This window comes from Salvia hispanica, chromosome 4 (assembly GCF_023119035.1).
Source record: "Salvia hispanica cultivar TCC Black 2014 chromosome 4, UniMelb_Shisp_WGS_1.0, whole genome shotgun sequence".
Lineage (NCBI taxonomy): Eukaryota > Viridiplantae > Streptophyta > Magnoliopsida > Lamiales > Lamiaceae > Salvia > Salvia hispanica.
Genome location: NC_062968.1, coordinates 6,581,674 through 6,600,609, shown reverse-complemented (window position 1 = coordinate 6,600,609; position 18,936 = coordinate 6,581,674). Strand labels below are relative to the sequence as shown.

Sequence of the window (18,936 nt, the reverse complement as noted above, 5' to 3'; positions counted from 1 at the left end):
TATAAATAGTAAAATAGATAAGTAGTCATCACTATTCACTATAATTAGGGAGCTATATATGATAGAGATAAATTATTAACAACTAATCTCTATAATTATGCATATCAAAATAATTATACCACAATCAATTTTAGGATCCTCTGCTTTTTTTTAAAAATAGTCAATACTACTCTATAAATATGAAAATCAAATTTATTAGTATAAGTTTTGATTTAAGTTGAGTAATAATTGATTAATTGAATATTTTTGCATAATGTTATTAATAAATAGTAGATATGGACATGTTATTAGTATATTATTATGTTATCCACAATTAAAACAATTGAAAGAACAAACAAATATAGGAGTAGTAGTATAAAACCAAGCAAATAATTAGATTCTGCCGGGCCTGGGCCGGGCTTCGAGTGGGCCTGGGCTCGGGCCGGTCCTGGGTTTGTAAAAAGGCCCAATTGGAGCACAATTCATCTACTCGGCCCAGCCCAAGCCCGCTTCATTTCATTGGCGGGTCGGGCCTGGGCCAGCCCATACCGGGCTTGGGCCGGGCTGGGCTGGGTCGGCCCGGCCCATTTGACATCTCTAATTTCGGTTTTCGGTTTAACCTTATTTTTAACCGAGAACTGAAAAAATAAGGTTCGGTTCTGTTTCCCCAGACCTAACCGAATCGCCCTTTGTAAAATAATTCATCCCTAAAGATTTATCACTCCTGCATCGAATTGTCTTGATTGAATTTTTCAGTGTTGGCGTCTGCTTAACAAAAATTTGAAATCTCCGACACCCACAAATCGAAAAAGGGGTCAGTGGAAGTCTAACATCTCTTGGATTCTTTTCCTCTGTTTTTCTGTGCTTCTATTGCCTCGGATTCTTACATAAAGTATGGATGGCCCCAATTCGACTGCAAGCAAAAATGAAGTCCCAGGGATTATACAGATTTCCACAAATCAATGTATATCTCACATCATGAACATGTCTATGCTTGGACCAAGGCCTATGGTAAGAGTATAAAACCCCAACAAAATTATTCACCTAGTTACTATTACAACACAAGGAGTATAACCAATTGTTTCAAGATCATAGATTATAAGATCTTGTAAAATTCTATGAGTAAGTCTGTAAATCAAACAAAACAACATACTTCCATGCCAAAGTAGTACTCTATAATTATAAGGTGATGGTACAGCACAACTCTGTTTAGTCTTGTTTTAAAGCGGCTGAAGCAAGATCCCAACTCCGTGTTGCGGGTGAGCAGTGAGGACTATCAAAGGCGAGTGAACATACTCTGGTGAGAGTGTGAACTTGTACCGTTGGAGGATCATTGAGAGCGCTATCTTCGCCTCACTGATTGCCAAATTGAGGCCCACACAAGTTCGCGGTCCATACCCAAATCCTAGGAAGGCAGTGGGGTTGCCATTCGTCGCCTTAGCCATCCCTTCAGAAAATCTTTCCGGTTTGAAAAGGTGAGCGTCTTGACCCCATATGTCAGGATTCCGGTGGATAGCTAGAGGCGGAATAGAAACTCTCATATTTGCAGGAAACTCGTATTTTCCCAACTTCACTCTGCTGCCTATCCTCCTTAGAATATTAGTGGCTGGGGTGTATAGCCTCAGTGTTTCGTATAATATCATATTAACCTGCACATCCAAACATTTATCAAAATTACATCATGTTACACTTCTTACAGTATTTGGGAGGCAAACATATCAATCTCTCGTACGGTTTTTAATCTGGAAAGGCCATCAGAGTTGGGATTTTGTTGACCGAAAAGCTGTAACACTTCTTCCCTGGCTCTCTCTTGCCAGTCTGTGTGGATTGCAAGGAGAAATGTGGTCCAAGATAGTAAACTGAATGTTGTTTCTTGTCCAGCAAAGTAGAAGGTTTTACATTCATCGATGATCTCAACTGCTGATATCTGGCTCTTCGGATCATTGTCGTGATGACCTTTTAGGAGCGATCCTAGAAAATCACTACCGAAACTGTCTGCTTTGCCACTTTGAACCTCAAACTGTCTCTTCTTGATTATTTCCATGATAGAATCATGAAGCAACTGCTCGGTCTTGTCTGCTTCGATGTCATCCCGCGTTCGTATAAATCTTCTGCCATGCCAAAAGTTATCACATGATCAAATTAGATGCTGCATTAAATCAAACAAAATGCCCACACAACAAATATGTTAAGACTAGCATCTTAACATAAACATATAACATACCCAAAACCAAAAAATCTGATCTTGAACAGATTTCCGGAAATCAAGACACCAAGCTTGGACAACATATCAAATATCTTTCTCCCTTCCAAATAGCTACTTCCAAAAGCTGTTCTAGAAATTAATTCTGAGCTAAGAAGCCTGAATTCGCTGCAGACCTCGATTTCTTTACCATGGTAACTCCTCCATTTCTCAAGCATGGTTTCGACACAAGAAACCATGGCAGGTACCATCTCCTATTCAACAACATAAACAGACAAGGATTAATTATCTCTACTTTGCCCTTCTTGAATAAAAATGATAAATCTTGTACTATAGTACTTTATTACCTTGAGGCAGTCTCCATGGAAAGCATGATTAGACAATTTCCTAAGCTTAGACCATTTTTCACCTTCTGTCACAACAAGTCCATCTCCTAACAATTTCTTGAAGTATCCTTTTACTATGGTTTTTGGATATGTACCTTCTTTGTTGCTGAGGATTTCTTTGATCAACTCTGGCTCAGTAACAACAATTTCAGGTTGAGTGCCAATCCAGTGAAGAAAATTATTTCCTGTTTCAATCAATTTAGATATCAGACAGACACAAGTCAGTTAATAGGTTTCTACTACAAAATAGAATATATCATCAACTTGAACTGAATTTAATATAATAAACAGTTACTGAAAAAATAATATATTACTACCATATAATTTAATCCAAGAATACAAATGAGGCTGAATTATTGGAAATATATCATGAGATATGTCCATAGTAGCTGCATCTTTTGTTTGCTGCTTCATCTTGATGATCTCTTTGGTGGTGCCATGGAGGAATTTGTAAGGAGGGCCTCTGATTCCTTGAGATTCCATCAAACGTTGAAGACGAAGAGGAATCCAACATAATTTGTACAAGATGATTGAAGGAATTATCAACACAAAAAGGGATACAGCCATAGCTAAAAGGGGAATCATGGCTTAAATTAATCAAGACTTCAAACGCTAAACCTTGTGAAAATATACTCACAATAGGGTTGATTAATAGTACTATGGGAAAGTCTGTATGCAGACAAAGATTAGTATAACGATGAGTTTCTTTTCATGTACTATTTCATTTTACTAGAATAATCTACAAATCTAAATTTTCTAATAATTTTATACTATTAAAGGATATTTTAAAGTTTAAATAGACTCCAAAAATATCATCTCTCTTATATTTGAGAGGCTTTAAAGTTAAATAGACTCCCAAAATATTATCTCTCTTACTCCCTCCGTCCCATATAATTTAACACAATATTCTATTTTGGGCCGTCCCACATAATTTGTCTCATTTCACTTTTGCTATTTTTGGTAGTGGACTCTATATTTTACTAATTCACTTCTACTCACATTTTACTATAAAATTACTATTTTAAAAGTAGGACCCATGTTTCATCAACTTTTTCAACTCACTTTCCATTACATTTCTTAAAACTCGTGTCGGGTCAAAGTGTCCCAAATTATGTGGGACGGGGGGAGTATTTTTGAGAGGCTGTAAAGCTTAAATAGAGTTCCAAAATATCATCTCTCATGCGTTGCTTCTACGTCTTAGCCTCTATCTTTGAACTTGCAACATATTTTCAAACTTATAACACATTTTTCCCAATAAATCCTCTTCACACGACACGCCGTCAGCTACACTTCCACAATTTGTCTATATTCTTCTTTATTCCTCTTTCAAATCAACAATAACTCGACAATTATATACGGAGTCTCGGAGTTGATCCACATGGGCTCAATTTCGATTCACATAATCCATCATTTGCTCTGTCTTCCCACCCAATTGATACTCTGTCGGAGCCGGTGACAAAACCAAAATTTTAGCACTAGGTTCATGTTACTATTCCCTCTGATTCATGGAAATTAGTTATTTGACACGTGTTTTTTTTATATGTATAATTGATAAAGTAAGAGAGAAAATAAAACATAGTTGAAATTGTATAGCGGATGGGGGTCCATAAATATTCCATCCGTCCAAAAAAAATAGAGCACACATTCATTTATGGAAAGTTTTCAAAAAATAATAATCATACACACCATTCCACTAACACTACTTCTCACTTACTTTTTCTCCTTTTCTCTTACTTTGTCCCCTTCTCTCTTACTTTACCAATTCTACATTAAAACCCGTGTCATACACAAACTGCTCTATTTTTTGTGGACATAGGGAGTAATAAAGTACTCCATCCGTCCCGCTTTAGAAGTCCCGGTTGAGTCAGACACATGTTTTAAGAAAGTGTTTGAGCGTGTAATAAATAAATATTGTAGTTTATGTTGGGATCCACTTTTAATTGAGTGTGTGATAAATAAATGTTGTAGTGGATGTTGAGACCCACTTTTAACAATTTTTTTACTTACTTTGATAGACATTTTTTATTAGTACATCTCAACCGTGACTCCTAAAGCAGGACGCCCGAAATTGATCAACCGGGACACCTAAAGCGGGACAGAGGGGTAAAAAAAAAGAGAAAAATATTATCATAAATGAAAATAGATTTTTTCTATAGAACGGATGAAAAACAATATGACATATTTCTATGGAAGCTATGAAATTTTTTGATTATACCGTCACCATAAAGAGTTGTGACATAAGCATAGGCTTAATAGGATATATACAGGTTTGTGTTAAATGACAACACCTCTTAAAGTGACACCGTGACACCACATATACAACAATATTATAAACGCTACACAATAATATTCAATACGCTAGACAGCAATCTATAGATTGTTGTCTAGCGTGTTGGATATTGTTGTCCGAGAAAAATTGATGTATAATGTATAAAATATTGCTGGCCGTTATTTTTTTCCTTTAACAATTTTTTTATTTCCACATGGCAGCTGATTATTCGTCCACATATACAAATGATTGGTTAGGAATGGTGGTATGGTGTTACTTTAAGAGATGGCGACACCCTAGCATTCACCTATATACATAATCATAGAAAAATAATTATAAAATTATAAATAGAGATTAGAGATACAATAGTCGCAACATAAACAATAAAGTTGATAAACAAATTAATTAAAGCATAATTATTTTAATGAGATTTAATTAGAGGAAGATAATTAGAATTGAAGATGCATACAATCACGACATAAGCAGTGAAATTGATAAACAAATGAATTAACGAATATATTTATTTTTAAATCAAAGAGTAGAACTTTTAATTTAAATGTTATAGTATATATAATATGTTAGATAGCAAGAGAATAATTAGAAAATTATAATAAAAACTAAAAATACATATAGTCTGATATAAACAGTAGAAATTGACGGATAAATGAGTTAAAAGAATATATTTTTTCAAAATAAAAAATACAATAGTTTACAATTAAATATACAGTTAAATAGATGAGGCCATGTGAGTACTCCACAGAGCAGCGGAACCAAGTCGTTCAATTCATCCTCGGACGTTGCATCAATGGTAAACCAGCACACAGGACCTTCATGGAAGTTGCAGCAAAGTTATCCATATCCAGGTATACTTGCTCAAGATATTGGGATGCTGCCAAAAAGCAAAAAGAAAGTGGAAAGGCAATTCAATTAGTAAGTGGTAAGAAGTTAGAAAATATTCACACTATTCATCTTGATCTCACTTTACTTCAAAGTCTCGACATCTCTAAAAGGTCCACCATTAGAACTTTAGCTGTTGGATTAAAGTACAGTAAGTCAACTGTTGGGAGATGGGTGAAATCAGGGATGATTAGGTCTCACACTTCAGCAATACGACCTAATTTAACTGCCCCTAACAAGATGTTACGATTACGATTCTCTTTAGAGGCTTTGGAAGTAGACAGGTTTATACAGAAAATCAAGTTTAGAAACATGTATAACACTATCCATATCGACGAGAAGTGGTTTTACATCACAAAAGGGGCTCTGAGTTTTATTTGGCACCGGGGGAGGATGACCCACATAGGAGTTGTCAAAATAAGAAATTCATTTAAAAAATTATGTTTATGTGTGCTGTGTCTAGACCGTTATTTGTAGAAAATGGAGAAGTATTGTTTGATGGAAAAATCGACATGTTCCCTTTCACAAAACAAATTCCAGCTAAGGAGAAAAAGTAAAAACAGAAGTGCAGGAATTTTGGAGATAAAGCTTATACAAAGCATAACAAAGGAAGTGACTAGGGATTTCTTGATCAATAAGGTAATGTCTACGTTACTTTGCATTACTATTATGCATTTAATTCTGCACTATGCATTTTAGTGTATCAAAACATTAAACATAAACCAATGCATATGAGTACACCTAAGGTAAGATCTGTGAAACTCGCTCTTTACGCACACTGTAAGTAAACAAGTAAAACTGCAAACAGGTCAAGCAGATTTACTGGACCAACTGGTCAGCAGAACCTAGACCTATTCGGATGTCGTCGGATGCGCTACAAGAGCTGCTATCAAAACCTTAACCCTAGCAAACCGAGACCTCATCTATAAATAGAGGCAACCATCATCAGAAATAGAGCGAGGATCTTCTTGCTCGCTCTTAGCTCACACTCTCACACACAGTTTCTCTACATACTTAGCTAGAACGGGGCAATTCTGAGTTTTGGGTAGTAGTTCGACGTCAGTTTGTGGTGTTACACCGTCGTCACGGAGGGCGAAGATGTTGGGGTTTGGTGCCCCTTGCACAGCGGAAGACTTGTACAAAACAAATAAATCTGATAAGGATCTATTTGATCGATTATGCGATTAATCAATTCACATGTTAAACAGATAATTGCATGCTAGAACGCAAATAATTCATGCTTAGAAAAATATAAATCCTAAACATGATTTCTACGGTTTAGGGTTATCGATTTTTATTCTCCAAAGAATCGAATTGCTCGCGCCTTCTCCACGTGATGATCTTCAATACTAGACCACGGATCTTCTGACTGGTTCCCGAACTGTATTCCGATATTAGTGTGGGCTGATCTTATCAAAATACTAGGACTCGGAGGAGCTGAAATTCTCACGGAGGAGAAGTTAAATAATCATTTCCTTGTCCCCATATGAACTTGCTATTTCGTAGGATTATTGTCCCCATATGAACTTGCTATTTCGTAGGATTATTTGAGAAGTCTGCCCATATGAACTAGCTTCATAAATTTGCTAACCAACCGATGGAGACCGTATACAACGCACTTGTTGTAATCATCACTTAGATATTTTATACTCCCTCCGTCCCACATTTGGAGTCACTTATTGTTATGGCTCGGATATTAAGAAAGAGTTGAAGTGTGTAATAAATGAAGTGAGATGGTGGAGTGTGTAATAAATGAAGTGAGATGGTAGAGTGTGTAATAAATGAAGTGAGATGGTAGAGTTGGTTGAAGGTGGGTCCCTTTTGACTTTTGATTTTTGTTTTGATTTATTTTAATGTTGATAATGACATTTTTATGTAATTTTGATGAAGAATTGGGTAAAATTGTATAACCAAATATGGAAAATTCTAAAAGTGACTCTTAAACTGGGACGGACTTTTATGGCAAAAAGTGACTCTTAATCTGGGACGGAGGGAGTATGATTTTTGCATAACTATCACATAAATAGATAAAATAGATAATCCACTTAAAGTAGATAAACACCAAATAAACAAATAAATCCATTTAATGCATGACATTTAAACACACATGACAATTAAAGGGAGAAATAATTAAATAATTAAGTTTTATCTTGGATAATAAATATCCAAATTCATTTAGGATTTATCAAGACAGCGTTAACTATCTAAATCCATTTAGGATTATTTGTAACATCCTGGAAAAAAAATATATATATAAATAAATAAATAAATATATAAATAATAATAAAATATAAGCCTAGACATGAGAAAAGCTGATGACTCGACAAGAAAGAAGCATATCATCGTTTGTTGAGAAACGATTGGCTGATAACAAGTTAAGGCCCTACACCAACGACTCGATGAAAAAAATTTAAATCATGGAAGAAACCCAAATAGAACTGGGAATGCAGAACAGTAGAGTTCGTTTACCCACGACCACACAAGGAAATATCATCATTTAAGTAACTATAGATCATTATGCCAAGAGTGCCCCTTGATACAGTTTCTCATTCCGAATTATCCTAACTATATGTGTGGAATAGCAAGAAAGTAATGACGTAAGAGCACAAATCAAAAAAATTTCACCTTCAAATTCTAGAGAATCTTGCAAGAGCTCTCAAGCACAACTTAAGACATCTAGATAGATGTGGAGATCTTGTTTTTATTGGAACTAAGTTGATAGAAGGCAAATATTGGACTCGAACCATGACTACAAGATGATGGAGATCATTCGGAAAATCCAAGAAATGATTAAAGAAGCACATGCTTGACAAGGAATTTTATACAAATTTCTTACCGCAATAAATTAGAGTTTCTTGCAAGCGAGACAAAGTTTCTCCTGTAAGTATCTTCTTCAAAAGATATAGCTAGATTAGATTGCAAGGACAAACTAAGACTCCATTATAGAGAACCTTATAGGTTTCTTTAGAAAGAAAGTGGCATTACTACCAAGCTTCTAGATCGCACACGACGTTTTCGCCTATCACAACGTCAAGTTACACTTGCCCCTAAACGCATTATACACCATGGATGGGTGATCCTAAACATATCGGAGTTACGTGAAGGAGCGAAAGCTATATTAGATGTAAAGTTGCAATAGTTAAAGAACACATAAGTCACCAATGATAAATGTGTTATTGAAATACCAAAGACAAAAAGAAGAAACGTGAAAGGTTGAAGAGAAAATGAACGAACGAAATCCAAAATTGTTTCATATGGATCACGCAAATTTCGGGACGAAATTTTTCTAAGGGGGATGGAATGTAACATCCCGGAAAAAAAAAATATATATATATAAATAAATAAATAAATAAATAATAATAAAAAAATAAAAAAATATATATTTCGACGTGTCAAATAAATAAAGTATTATTTTATACTTTGTTCTTGATTTTATATTAATAATCAAGTTTTGATGTGAGAAAGAAAAAAAATTTATCAAAGAGTTTTAATGTGCAAAAACATACAAGAAATTATGAAATAATTGTCCATATACAATTATAGTAGAAATAGATATTGAATGTTTATTTATACATAATAGAGTGTCTTCTATACAAGTGAGAAAAATACTACATGTTTCTATATCTATACAAAGAAGAATAATAGCTTCCCGGAGAACCAAAGCTACACTCTTTAGATGTCATCCTATTTCTTCAAATCATGATCCTACACAAGTAAAAAAAAAATATTGACATGGTAAGAAAATCAATCTCATCTTTTAAAGTCTAGACTATGAATGATGATCAAAGACAAAGATGACACTATTCACTTGAAAGTGACACCAATACATACGAGAGGATATATATGTGTATATACATGTATTTATATGTGTATCTCTTCATGCATAGTGTAAATAGTGAGAGGAATAGTGGTGAATAGTTAAAGACTATTCATGCTCACAAGAACTCTTCAGAAATGCCAAGAATATCTTTCACACAATGCAGGCATACGTGCCATGTTAAAACCATTCAAGATCATGCAAGAGAAGTACGTGTGATGAATCTAGTAAGTTACTGCATGCAAAGATGTCCGTGTAAAAGTGTTTGAGACGTGTCTTATGGTAAGGATTCACAATAAAATTTTTGTCGGAGAGAAGTAGTATAAAGCATGAATGGTTGTCATCTTCAAAAACACACCAGTTTTCCACTAAAATCTTACACACTCAATCTCTTTTACGAACAAGTTTTCAAGCAAGCAAGGGGAGGAGTATTTTCAAGTTGAGGCACAAATCAAACCTATCTTTGTCATTCTTTTGAGGTAGGATTTTCTCAAACTCCATTTAAATCTCTTCAATTCTTTTCAAGCATGATTTCATCAAGCATGTCATTTTAGCAAGAAATCATATAGAACGTAGAGTCACAATCAAGCATGCTCCCAAATAATTAATCTTTCAACTCTTTCGTTTCAAAAGCAAGTATGAAAAACCATTTTATTCTATGTTGAGCCTAATTTACATACAATTTATGCAAAGTCATATAATCGATAAAACAATTAGAGAAATAGGAGCCTCACCTCAAGCCGAAGATTCTGCCCGGCGACGTCGACGGAGCTCCGGCGGCTGTCCGGCGGCGTTCCGGTGGCTGTCCGGCGAGCAACAACGAAATTCATTTATTTTCGATCCTCTTTTCACGATCTATCTGTTTCTACAACTTTCAAAAACAAGTTTTATGTTTTATGTTTTCAAAAAAAAATTAAGTTTTCAAAATGAGAAAAATCAACAAATCCTTACCTCTCTTGGTCGACGGCGGATGGCGACGGCGGCTAGACCGCCGTGTATGCAGCGGCAACGGCGAAGGGCGGCGGCTGGCGGCGCTGCACGAACAGCACGAGGCCGAGCTCAAGCTCGAGCTGGCTGAATTCATGGTAGAGAGGGAGAGGGGAGAGGAAGAAGGGGGTAAGGGAGACGACGCCGGTGTGACCGGCGGTGGCAATTTCCGGCGAGGCTGAGGGAGTTGGGAGAATGAGAGAGAGACGTTGGGAGAGAGAGGAGGCGCAGGGAGTGAGAAGAGAAAATGAGAGTAGGGTTTTCTCTCATTATTTAAAGTCTTGGGCTCTCATTTTATTAAGTTTGGGCCTCTTTAAGTTAAATAAGTTAGACCTCTTTAAATTAATTCTTTGGGCCAAAAGTAATTGAAATTAGTTAAGTGCTTGGACTAGAATAATATGATATATGAACCCATAGGAATTAATTTCTTCTTGGGCTAGTTTAAGTTGTTGCCTCTAATTTAATTATTCTTGAATAAGTTCATTAATTATTAAGCTTGGATTAAATTAATTTATTGGGCTTATACTCCCTTGAATTAATTTAAATCATTATGCTTGCACTAGTGGATTGAAGCAAAGTCTTGATTATATTAGATTAAGTAATCTCTTGATTAATTGTTTCCAATTGTAAAATAGAGAAGTGAAAGGAATTAACGTTTGAAAGAATAGTAAGATAGGATGCATATCCTAGGTGCATATCATATGCTTTTATTTAATTCATGATGTTAAATCCTTATTATCTTTTATTGGACAAGGTCCATCGCAAGGAACGTAACTCCAAGTGAGTTAGTATTATTTTACGGAGTTTGGAAGCATACAAGGTGAACTTTCGAACTTATATACAAATGAAAGTATGAAATAATTTTGAGATATCTATGCAAATGATATTGTCTTGCCATAAATTGTTTTGGTTTTATGTAATGATGCCTATCTGTGTTGGTTATACCGAATGTGCTATGCCAATTAAAGTAAGAATCGAATTCGGGTCCCAGCAAGGGGAGAGTCCCTACTCGGACTAGTGTACACGTGGACTGTGTGTCATCGAGAGGGTTGGCCGGTCCGGTGTCCGCGGAAAGTGGCCACTTTCCCGGCACAAGAAGGAATGTTCAGATATGGCGAATTACAGAAGGAATGAAGTCTGATCAGACGAACTTTTTATGTAAAAGAATTTAGTAAGCTTGGGTCTTTTTGAGGAAAACCCCCAAGGATTACTCTAACGATGGCTTGACAATATTTTTATAAAATGTATATGTGTATCTTTCGGCAATGTGTTCACTGAGTACTTTTTGTACTCAGCCCTGCATGTATTTCTAAATGTGCAGGTTGAGTTGTGATGGAGTGGAGGGTGTTGATCCAAAGTGGGGCTTACTCTTATTCTTATGCAGTACTCTCGGAGGTTCATGTCTTCATACATGGCACCGTGTTTCAGTCGTTTCCGCTGTGCATTGAAGCAATTCGCTTCTATGTGACTCTGATATTTGATAAAGTTGTATTGTATGAACCTCTAACTCGAGTCTTTGTGATCGAGCTATTCTTTTCAAAGTATATTCTTTTCAAATAACCCTTGAATATATGATCTACCCATGTTTATTTTCCCCAATTTCTATCCCCTCTTCTTAATTCCTATCCCCGGTCACGGTTAACCATGTTTTACTATCCTTAGTAAAATGCGGGCGTGACATTATTCTAGTTTTATTTCGATAAAATCAAATCCTACAATTCAAGATAACGTTGATCTATGATTATCATTATTTAAATCGTACTATGATATTACTAGATAGAAACAATTCCATCATAATTCATAAGATAAAAATAAAATCCTATCAACCAAGATTTATACAAATCTTAATTATATTTAGAATAGACATCTATAATATATCAAATATAGCTTAGGATTTCTTAGATAAATAAATTTATCTAAATCCAATTAAATAAAGATTTTCTTATATATCATCTTTATCCTAATCTATCTAGGATATAAATCCAAAAGATATGGATAACTTGGATTAATTCATATTCTAATTCATCTAGGATTTGTCTTAATAGAATTAAATCTATTCAAATCCATAGGATAAAAATAAATTAATATTAATATTAATCCTAATCCATCTAGGATTTTATCTTGGAGTAAATCCATATAAATCCATAGGATAAGATAATATTATATTATAATTATTCAAATCTATCCAACATTTATTTAGGAACAAATCCATATAAATCTATAAGATAAGAATAAAATATTATTTTATCACTATTCAAATCCATCTAGAATTTATCTATGAATAAATTCATATTAACTCATAGGATAAGAATAAAATAATATTATCATTATCTAAATCCAATTAGGATTCGTATAGGAATAAATTCATATAAATCCATAGGATATAGATAAAAAAAAAAAACTTGATTATTATTTTCCAAATATAACTAGGATTCAACTAGGAATAATATCCATATGAATCAATAAATAAGGAAAAAAAATCTAATTAATCCATGATTTAATTCATAAATTAAATCTCATATAATATATAAAAAATCCACAAAAGATATATTCAAATCATATTTCCAAATTCATCTTGAATACTTTCCAAAAATAATTCTAAGGGTTAAAAACCCTAATTTTAATTTGGAAAGCGAAGTCAAGGGACGAAACGTTGTGACGTCGCTCCCACCGAAATTCGTAGCCGCCGCCGCCGCGTTCCTGTCCATCTGCTCGTGAGGACGCTTCTGCCGCTGCTGCAACTGTGACAACGTCGCTGCTGCCGCTGCGTCGTTCTCGTCATCGCTGCTATGGACTTAATTAATTAATATCTTATTAACTCCAAGAGTAGACTTAGCAAGAAACACTTATTTTATTATTCATAGAGTAATAAAACTCCAACTGGCCAGTTTTCCGAATAATAAAACCTTGTTCGAGCTCCTTTTGAGGACATTATCAAACGAGACTCACCTCGCGCACGATTCAACATAATAGAAATCCTAGCACCGCTAGATATTTATCACCACTACCCAATATATTAGGATTATTGGGTTGCGAAAAACCCGCACCATTTGATAAGTCAAAGTAGTGCATAATCAATACCGTATGCTCAATGCTAACATATGTAGATTAAGAAATAGTATTTTATCAAGACCTAGTCTTTCAAGTAGATAGCATAAAGACACGTCTTGCTGTTAGATCCATTCAAGTGCTATACCACACCAATGTCATCTTTTTTCAGTAAGACTTAGAAATATGCGGACTGACATTGCAACCTTTCACGATAGGTAGCCAAAGCTTATCTAGGTTGTGAAATTCTTCTTTTCTTTTGCAAAGCATTGCATAGATCTGACCGTGTTACCTTAAAGTGGACGACGCCCACTTCCAGTCCTAGTACTCAGACCAATTTTGAAACCATTGAAGGGCACGACCTTCGCAATTTATCACCGCTAGCCGCACCTTCGACTCCGCCGGTGTCAGATCCACCGCGAAGAAATGATTACAGCGCATAATCTAGCGGGCCAAAATCCCCCCCCCCCCCCCCCCCCCGCGAAGATCGGGAATCCAACCTTAGATTGACGAGTAGAAAAGTAAGGCATCTGTGGTGGACCACCACCACCGCCCACCGGCGCAGCGCCGCCACCATCAGTAGCCAGCAATCGATTCATCAGCTCATTTTGCTGCATTTGCAGCGCGAGAAACTCCTCCCCGCAGCTCCTTAAAGTGAAAATCGCGTGTATTATCAACTTTATCTCGCAGCTTATCGAGATCCTCCCTCTGACGATCGTTGTCGGACAGCTTGGCCGTTATATCAGCCATCGCAGCAGTGAATATCTCCTCCAAGCGACGCGCGTCGCCAGAGCGTGTGTCAACCATGGCGGAAGCCGGATCGTGTGGACTGATACCACTTGGTAAGGAGTCAGGGTCACCATGATCGGAATGGCGACCGAGAGTGTACCGATGCGTAATGCACTACGGGACGAGGAAGGGGAAGAGATATTTTGCATTAATTCAATAACATGCATTACATAATGAAGAAGCAGCTTATATACACGCTGCAACAAGCTCACAACCAACTACTAACTATATTCCCTCACGCTCCGCGCACATAGCTAATTTGATCCACTGTTTCTCAGTGTTGCATGCATCCATGCACCACATTATTTAACTTCCATCTCCTCGCGCTTATTCGCGTCATACTTCACATATCAGTCTGTAAATCAAGCAAAACAACATATTTTCACGCAAAAGTAGTACAACACAACTCTGTTTAGCCTTGTTTTAAAGCGGCTGAAGCAAGATCCCAACTCCGTGCTCCGGGTGAGCAGTGAGGACTATCAAAGGCAAGTGAACATACTCCGGTGACAGTGTGAACTTGTAGCGTTGGAGGATCATCGAGAGCGCTATCTTTGCCTCACTGATCGCCAAATTGAGGCCCAGACAAGTTCGCGGTCCATACCCAAATCCTAGGAAGGCCGTGGGGTTACCATTCGTCGCCTTAGCCATCCCTTCAGAAAATCTTTCCAGTTTGAAAAGGTGAGCGTCTTGACCCCATATGTCAGGATTCCGGTGGATAGCTAGAGGCGGAATAGAAACTTTCATATTTGCAGGAAACTCGTATTTTCCCAACTTAACTCTAATGCCTATTCTCCTTATAATACTAGTGACCGGGGTGTATAGCCTCAGTGTTTCGTATAATATCATGTTAACCTGCATATCAACAAACATGTAGTATCAAAATTACATGTCACACTTATTAGAGTATTTGGGAGACAAAAATATCAATCTTTTGTACAGATTTTAATCTGGAAAGGCCATCTGAGTTGGAATTTTGTTGACCGAAAAGCTGTAACACTTCTTCCCGGGCTCTCTCTTGCCAGTCAGTGTGGATTGCTAGGAGAAATGTGGTCCATGATAGTAAACTGAATGTTGTTTCTTGTCCAGTAAAATAGAAGGTTTTACATTCATCGATGATCTCAGCTGCTGATATCTGGCTCTTCGGATCATTGTCGTGGTGACCTTTTAGGAGAGATCCTAGAAAATGACTACCGAAGCTGTCTGCTTTGCCATTTTGAACCTCAAACTGTCTCTTCTTTACTATTTCCATGATAGAATCATGAAGCAACTGCTCGGTCTTGTCTGCTTCGATGTCATCCCGTGTTCTTATAAATCTTCTGCCATGCCAAAAAGTTATCACATGATCAGATTAGATGCATTACTATTTGCATGAGAGAAACATATAACATACCCAATGCCAAAAAGTCCGATCTTGAACACATTTGTGGAAATCAAGACACCAAGTTTGGACAACATATCAAATATCTTTCTCCCTTCCAAATAGCTACTTCCAAAAGCTGTTCTAGAAATCACATCTGAGCTAAGAAGCCTGAATTCGCTGCAGACCTCGATTTCTTTACCATGGTAACTACTCCATTTCTCAAGCATGGTTTCGACACAAGAAACCAAGGCAGGTACCATCTCCTATTCAACAACATAAACAGACATGGATTAAATTAATTATCTCTTCTTGATAAAAATGATTAATAGTGTATACTAGTATACTACTACTATTTAATACCTTGAGGCAGTCTCCATGGAAAGCATGATTAGACAATTTCCTAAGCTTAGACCATTTTTCACCATCTGTCACAACAAGTCCATCTCCTAACAATTGCTTGATACAACCATAGCTAAAAGAGGAATCATGGCTTAAATTAATCAAGACTTCAAACTCTAAACCGTCTGAATATATACTCACACTGGGGGATTAATAGTACTATGGGAACGTCGGTATGCAGACAAAGATTAATATGACGATGAGTTTCTTTCTATGTACTATATCATTTTACTAGAATAATCTACAAATCTGAATTTTCTAATAATTTTATACTCCCTCCGTTCCACAAAAGATGTCACACTTATGGAACGGTACGGAATTTTAGGAGGTTTTGTTTTGTGTGTAAAATAGAGAGAGAAAATATATTTTTTATATTTATGTGAGAGAGAACTTTTTCCAAAAAAGGAAATGTGACATCTTTTGTGGGACAAACTAAAAAGAAAAGTGTGACATCTTTTGTGCGACGGAGGGAGTACTAAAGAATATTTTAAACTTTACCCCAAAAATATCATCTTTCTTATATTTGATAGGCTTTGAAGTTATATAGACTCCCAAAATATTATCTCTCTTATATTTGGAAGGTTGTAATATGGCGGTCAAATCATGTGGGTTGGGTCGTTATTATATCAATCTATTATCGACCCAACCCAATAAGGTCAAAAGCCATTCCAAACCGAAATCATCGGGTTCTTATCGTGTCTGTTAAGGATGAAGTTCCTTTAACTCAAATAATTCGCGTCGAACGTCGCGGGAGCTTTTGCCCGTCGATCAATCCGGCGTCAAATTATGGAATAAAAGGTAGTCGCCGGAGCTTTGCCGGTCGATCAAACCAGGAATGTTACGATAAAAGCATAAATATAAAATAAAAGGATAATTATGTTTCTTCAATGTCATAGAAGAATACAATATCTCCTATTTATAAACTACTCTGACTTAGGGAACAAGAAAATAAAGATCCTAATAATATATGAAAATATATGGGAAATCAATGACTAACTAAATAATAGATATGGGGAATATTTTAGGAGATATGCTCGTATCAACTCCCCCACGGTTGAAATTCACCTTGTCCTCAAGGTGGAAACCACGACACAACAAAGAGAGTCAAAAACAACAACTTCGGCAAGATATCTCCTCCTGGATCAAACGCATACCGAATGGTTGATGGTCTCCCTTCATTATTCCCATAAAAATACACCGAGGGAGGACTCTTGTTGAAAACTAGATGGCTCCATGTGTTAACCAATTCTTGAGCAATTTTCTGGTTGCTTCTGGTCTCCTCAGTCGGCTTAGACAAAAACATAATGTCCTTTTCAAGGTCATTTTTCTTCAATTGTTCTCTTTGACCAAACTGATCCAAACTAATTAGAAGATCAAAGAAAATCCTCAGAATTGCAGCACAGACGTTAATGCTTGGCAAACTCCCATCAGGTAGTAGCTTGAGCCAATTCTTTAGGGGATTCAAAACTCCATTTAGAGATGCCCAAGGTTTTCGGTTCCGGCGGTTAACCGCGAAACCGGAACCGCCGGTTCCGGTTCGGAACCGGAACCGTGACAAAAATCTTGAACCGGAACCGTGATAATTTGAACCGCGGGCCGGTTCCGGTTCCAAATTTAATGAACCGAAACCGTCACCGAACCGCCGGTTCCGGACGGTTCCGAACCGCCGGTTAACCGGCGGTTTCACGGTTCCGGCGAGATTTTCGAGGCGGCCAGCTTTCGGTAGGATGGTCGGCTTTTTCAGGCGGTTTTGCAGGCGGTTTATGACCAAAACCGCCGGTTAACCGTGAAAACCGGCGGTTAACCGCCAAACCGGCGGTTTTCGGTTTTGGCGCGGAACACAAGGCTGACACGTTGCAGCTTCGATGGGATGGTTGAGTGCAGGTGGTCAGACGGTTTGTTGACCAAACCGGCGGTTTCGGGTGTAAAACCGGCGGTTTCCGGCGGTTTTTGACCGTTTTTCAATTTTTTTTTTTTTTTTTTTTTTTAAATTCGAATTTTGAATTCAATTTCAGATTTCCCCCCAAATTTTTATCTATAAATACCCCCCTCTATCCTCACTTACATTTACCCCACTCTTGTGTTAATAAGAGTTTCTCTCTTCAATCTCCCAATTCTCTCTCTTTGTCTCCCATTTCTCATTGTGCTATTTGTGCTTTCATTTGAATTATTCAAGTGCTACTCTTATATTACGCATTGTTATACTTGATCTATAGTTCTTTAAGTTGTCTTTCTCAATTGCTAAAACAAAAAAAAATTATAAGTCCATATTTCTACTATAATTCCATAAACTATCAAGATGTCTTCATCCCGAGAAGGTCGTATTGATAAGGGAAAAGGAAAGTCCAAGAGGCCAAGTCGAAAATCCGTTATTGATGAGATTTCTCAAAGGAACATGGATATGTGGCAGGTTAATATTTATTATCTACTAATATTATTAATTATGAATTACATTACATTATTGTTCATATTGTTATTTGATATTTTCGCTACAAATATTATTTTGTAGAATCGAGAAGAGCAAGATATGGCCAATGCTATTGCTCTCTCCCGCTCTCAATCCCAAGGCGGACGTGGATATGGAGGCGATGCTTATGTTGGTAGTGGTAGTGGTGCTCCCGGTCCCGGTGCCTATTCTCAACAAATTCCAACCCCGGTGAATCTTGATGACGACGATGATGACGAGGAGGAAGAGGAGGAGGAGGCGGAAGAGGAACAACAACAAGAAATGCCACCCCCACCCCCACCACCAAGGAGTCGTCGTGGTCGTGGTCGTGGACATCCTCCTCAACCTCCTAAACC

General features: G+C 36.8%; 3 protein-coding genes and 2 long non-coding RNA genes across 6 annotated transcripts in view; 2 read left to right on the top strand and 3 right to left on the bottom strand.

Annotated features, from left to right (window-relative positions):
* Positions 1–919: 919 nt before the first annotated feature.
* LOC125222966 (cytochrome P450 CYP749A22-like) lies at positions 920–3,332 on the bottom strand. Its single transcript, XM_048125882.1, has 5 exons — positions 2,886–3,332; positions 2,530–2,753; positions 2,204–2,436; positions 1,712–2,090; positions 920–1,628 (listed from the first exon to the last, which is right to left on the bottom strand). The coding sequence occupies exons 1-5, from the start codon at positions 3,151–3,153 to the stop codon at positions 1,200–1,202; spliced, it is 1,533 nt and encodes a 510-aa protein (XP_047981839.1). The 5' UTR covers positions 3,154–3,332; the 3' UTR covers positions 920–1,199.
* A 5,914-nt stretch (positions 3,333–9,246) lies between these two features.
* LOC125218157 lies at positions 9,247–10,830 on the bottom strand. 2 transcript variants are annotated; one of them, XR_007175888.1, is made up of 3 exons: positions 10,503–10,830; positions 10,286–10,422; positions 9,247–9,439 (listed from the first exon to the last, which is right to left on the bottom strand). It is a non-coding gene; the product is annotated as an uncharacterized LOC125218157 (long non-coding RNA). The 2 variants fall into 2 exon arrangements; XR_007175889.1 differs by having other exon boundaries at positions 10,286–10,416; positions 10,503–10,816.
* LOC125218156 lies at positions 9,896–12,098 on the top strand. Its single transcript, XR_007175887.1, has 3 exons — positions 9,896–10,030; positions 11,293–11,358; positions 11,860–12,098. It is a non-coding gene; the product is annotated as an uncharacterized LOC125218156 (long non-coding RNA).
* A 2,700-nt stretch (positions 12,099–14,798) lies between these two features.
* Positions 14,799–17,437, bottom strand: LOC125220265 (cytochrome P450 CYP749A22-like). The gene is made up of 5 exons (XM_048122425.1): positions 17,289–17,437; positions 16,096–16,207; positions 15,766–15,998; positions 15,313–15,691; positions 14,799–15,227 (listed from the first exon to the last, which is right to left on the bottom strand). Exons 1-5 carry the CDS (start codon positions 17,435–17,437, stop codon positions 14,799–14,801), a joined length of 1,302 nt encoding a protein of 433 aa, XP_047978382.1.
* A 953-nt stretch (positions 17,438–18,390) lies between these two features.
* Positions 18,391–18,936, top strand: part of LOC125220264 (death domain-associated protein 6-like) — a 1,063-nt gene continuing 517 nt past the window's right edge. The window contains exons 1-2 of the mRNA XM_048122424.1: positions 18,391–18,544; positions 18,644–18,905. Coding sequence (XP_047978381.1) covers positions 18,434–18,544; positions 18,644–18,905 — 373 coding nt within the window. The 5' untranslated portion in view covers positions 18,391–18,433. The remainder of the gene's footprint in view (positions 18,545–18,643; positions 18,906–18,936) is intronic.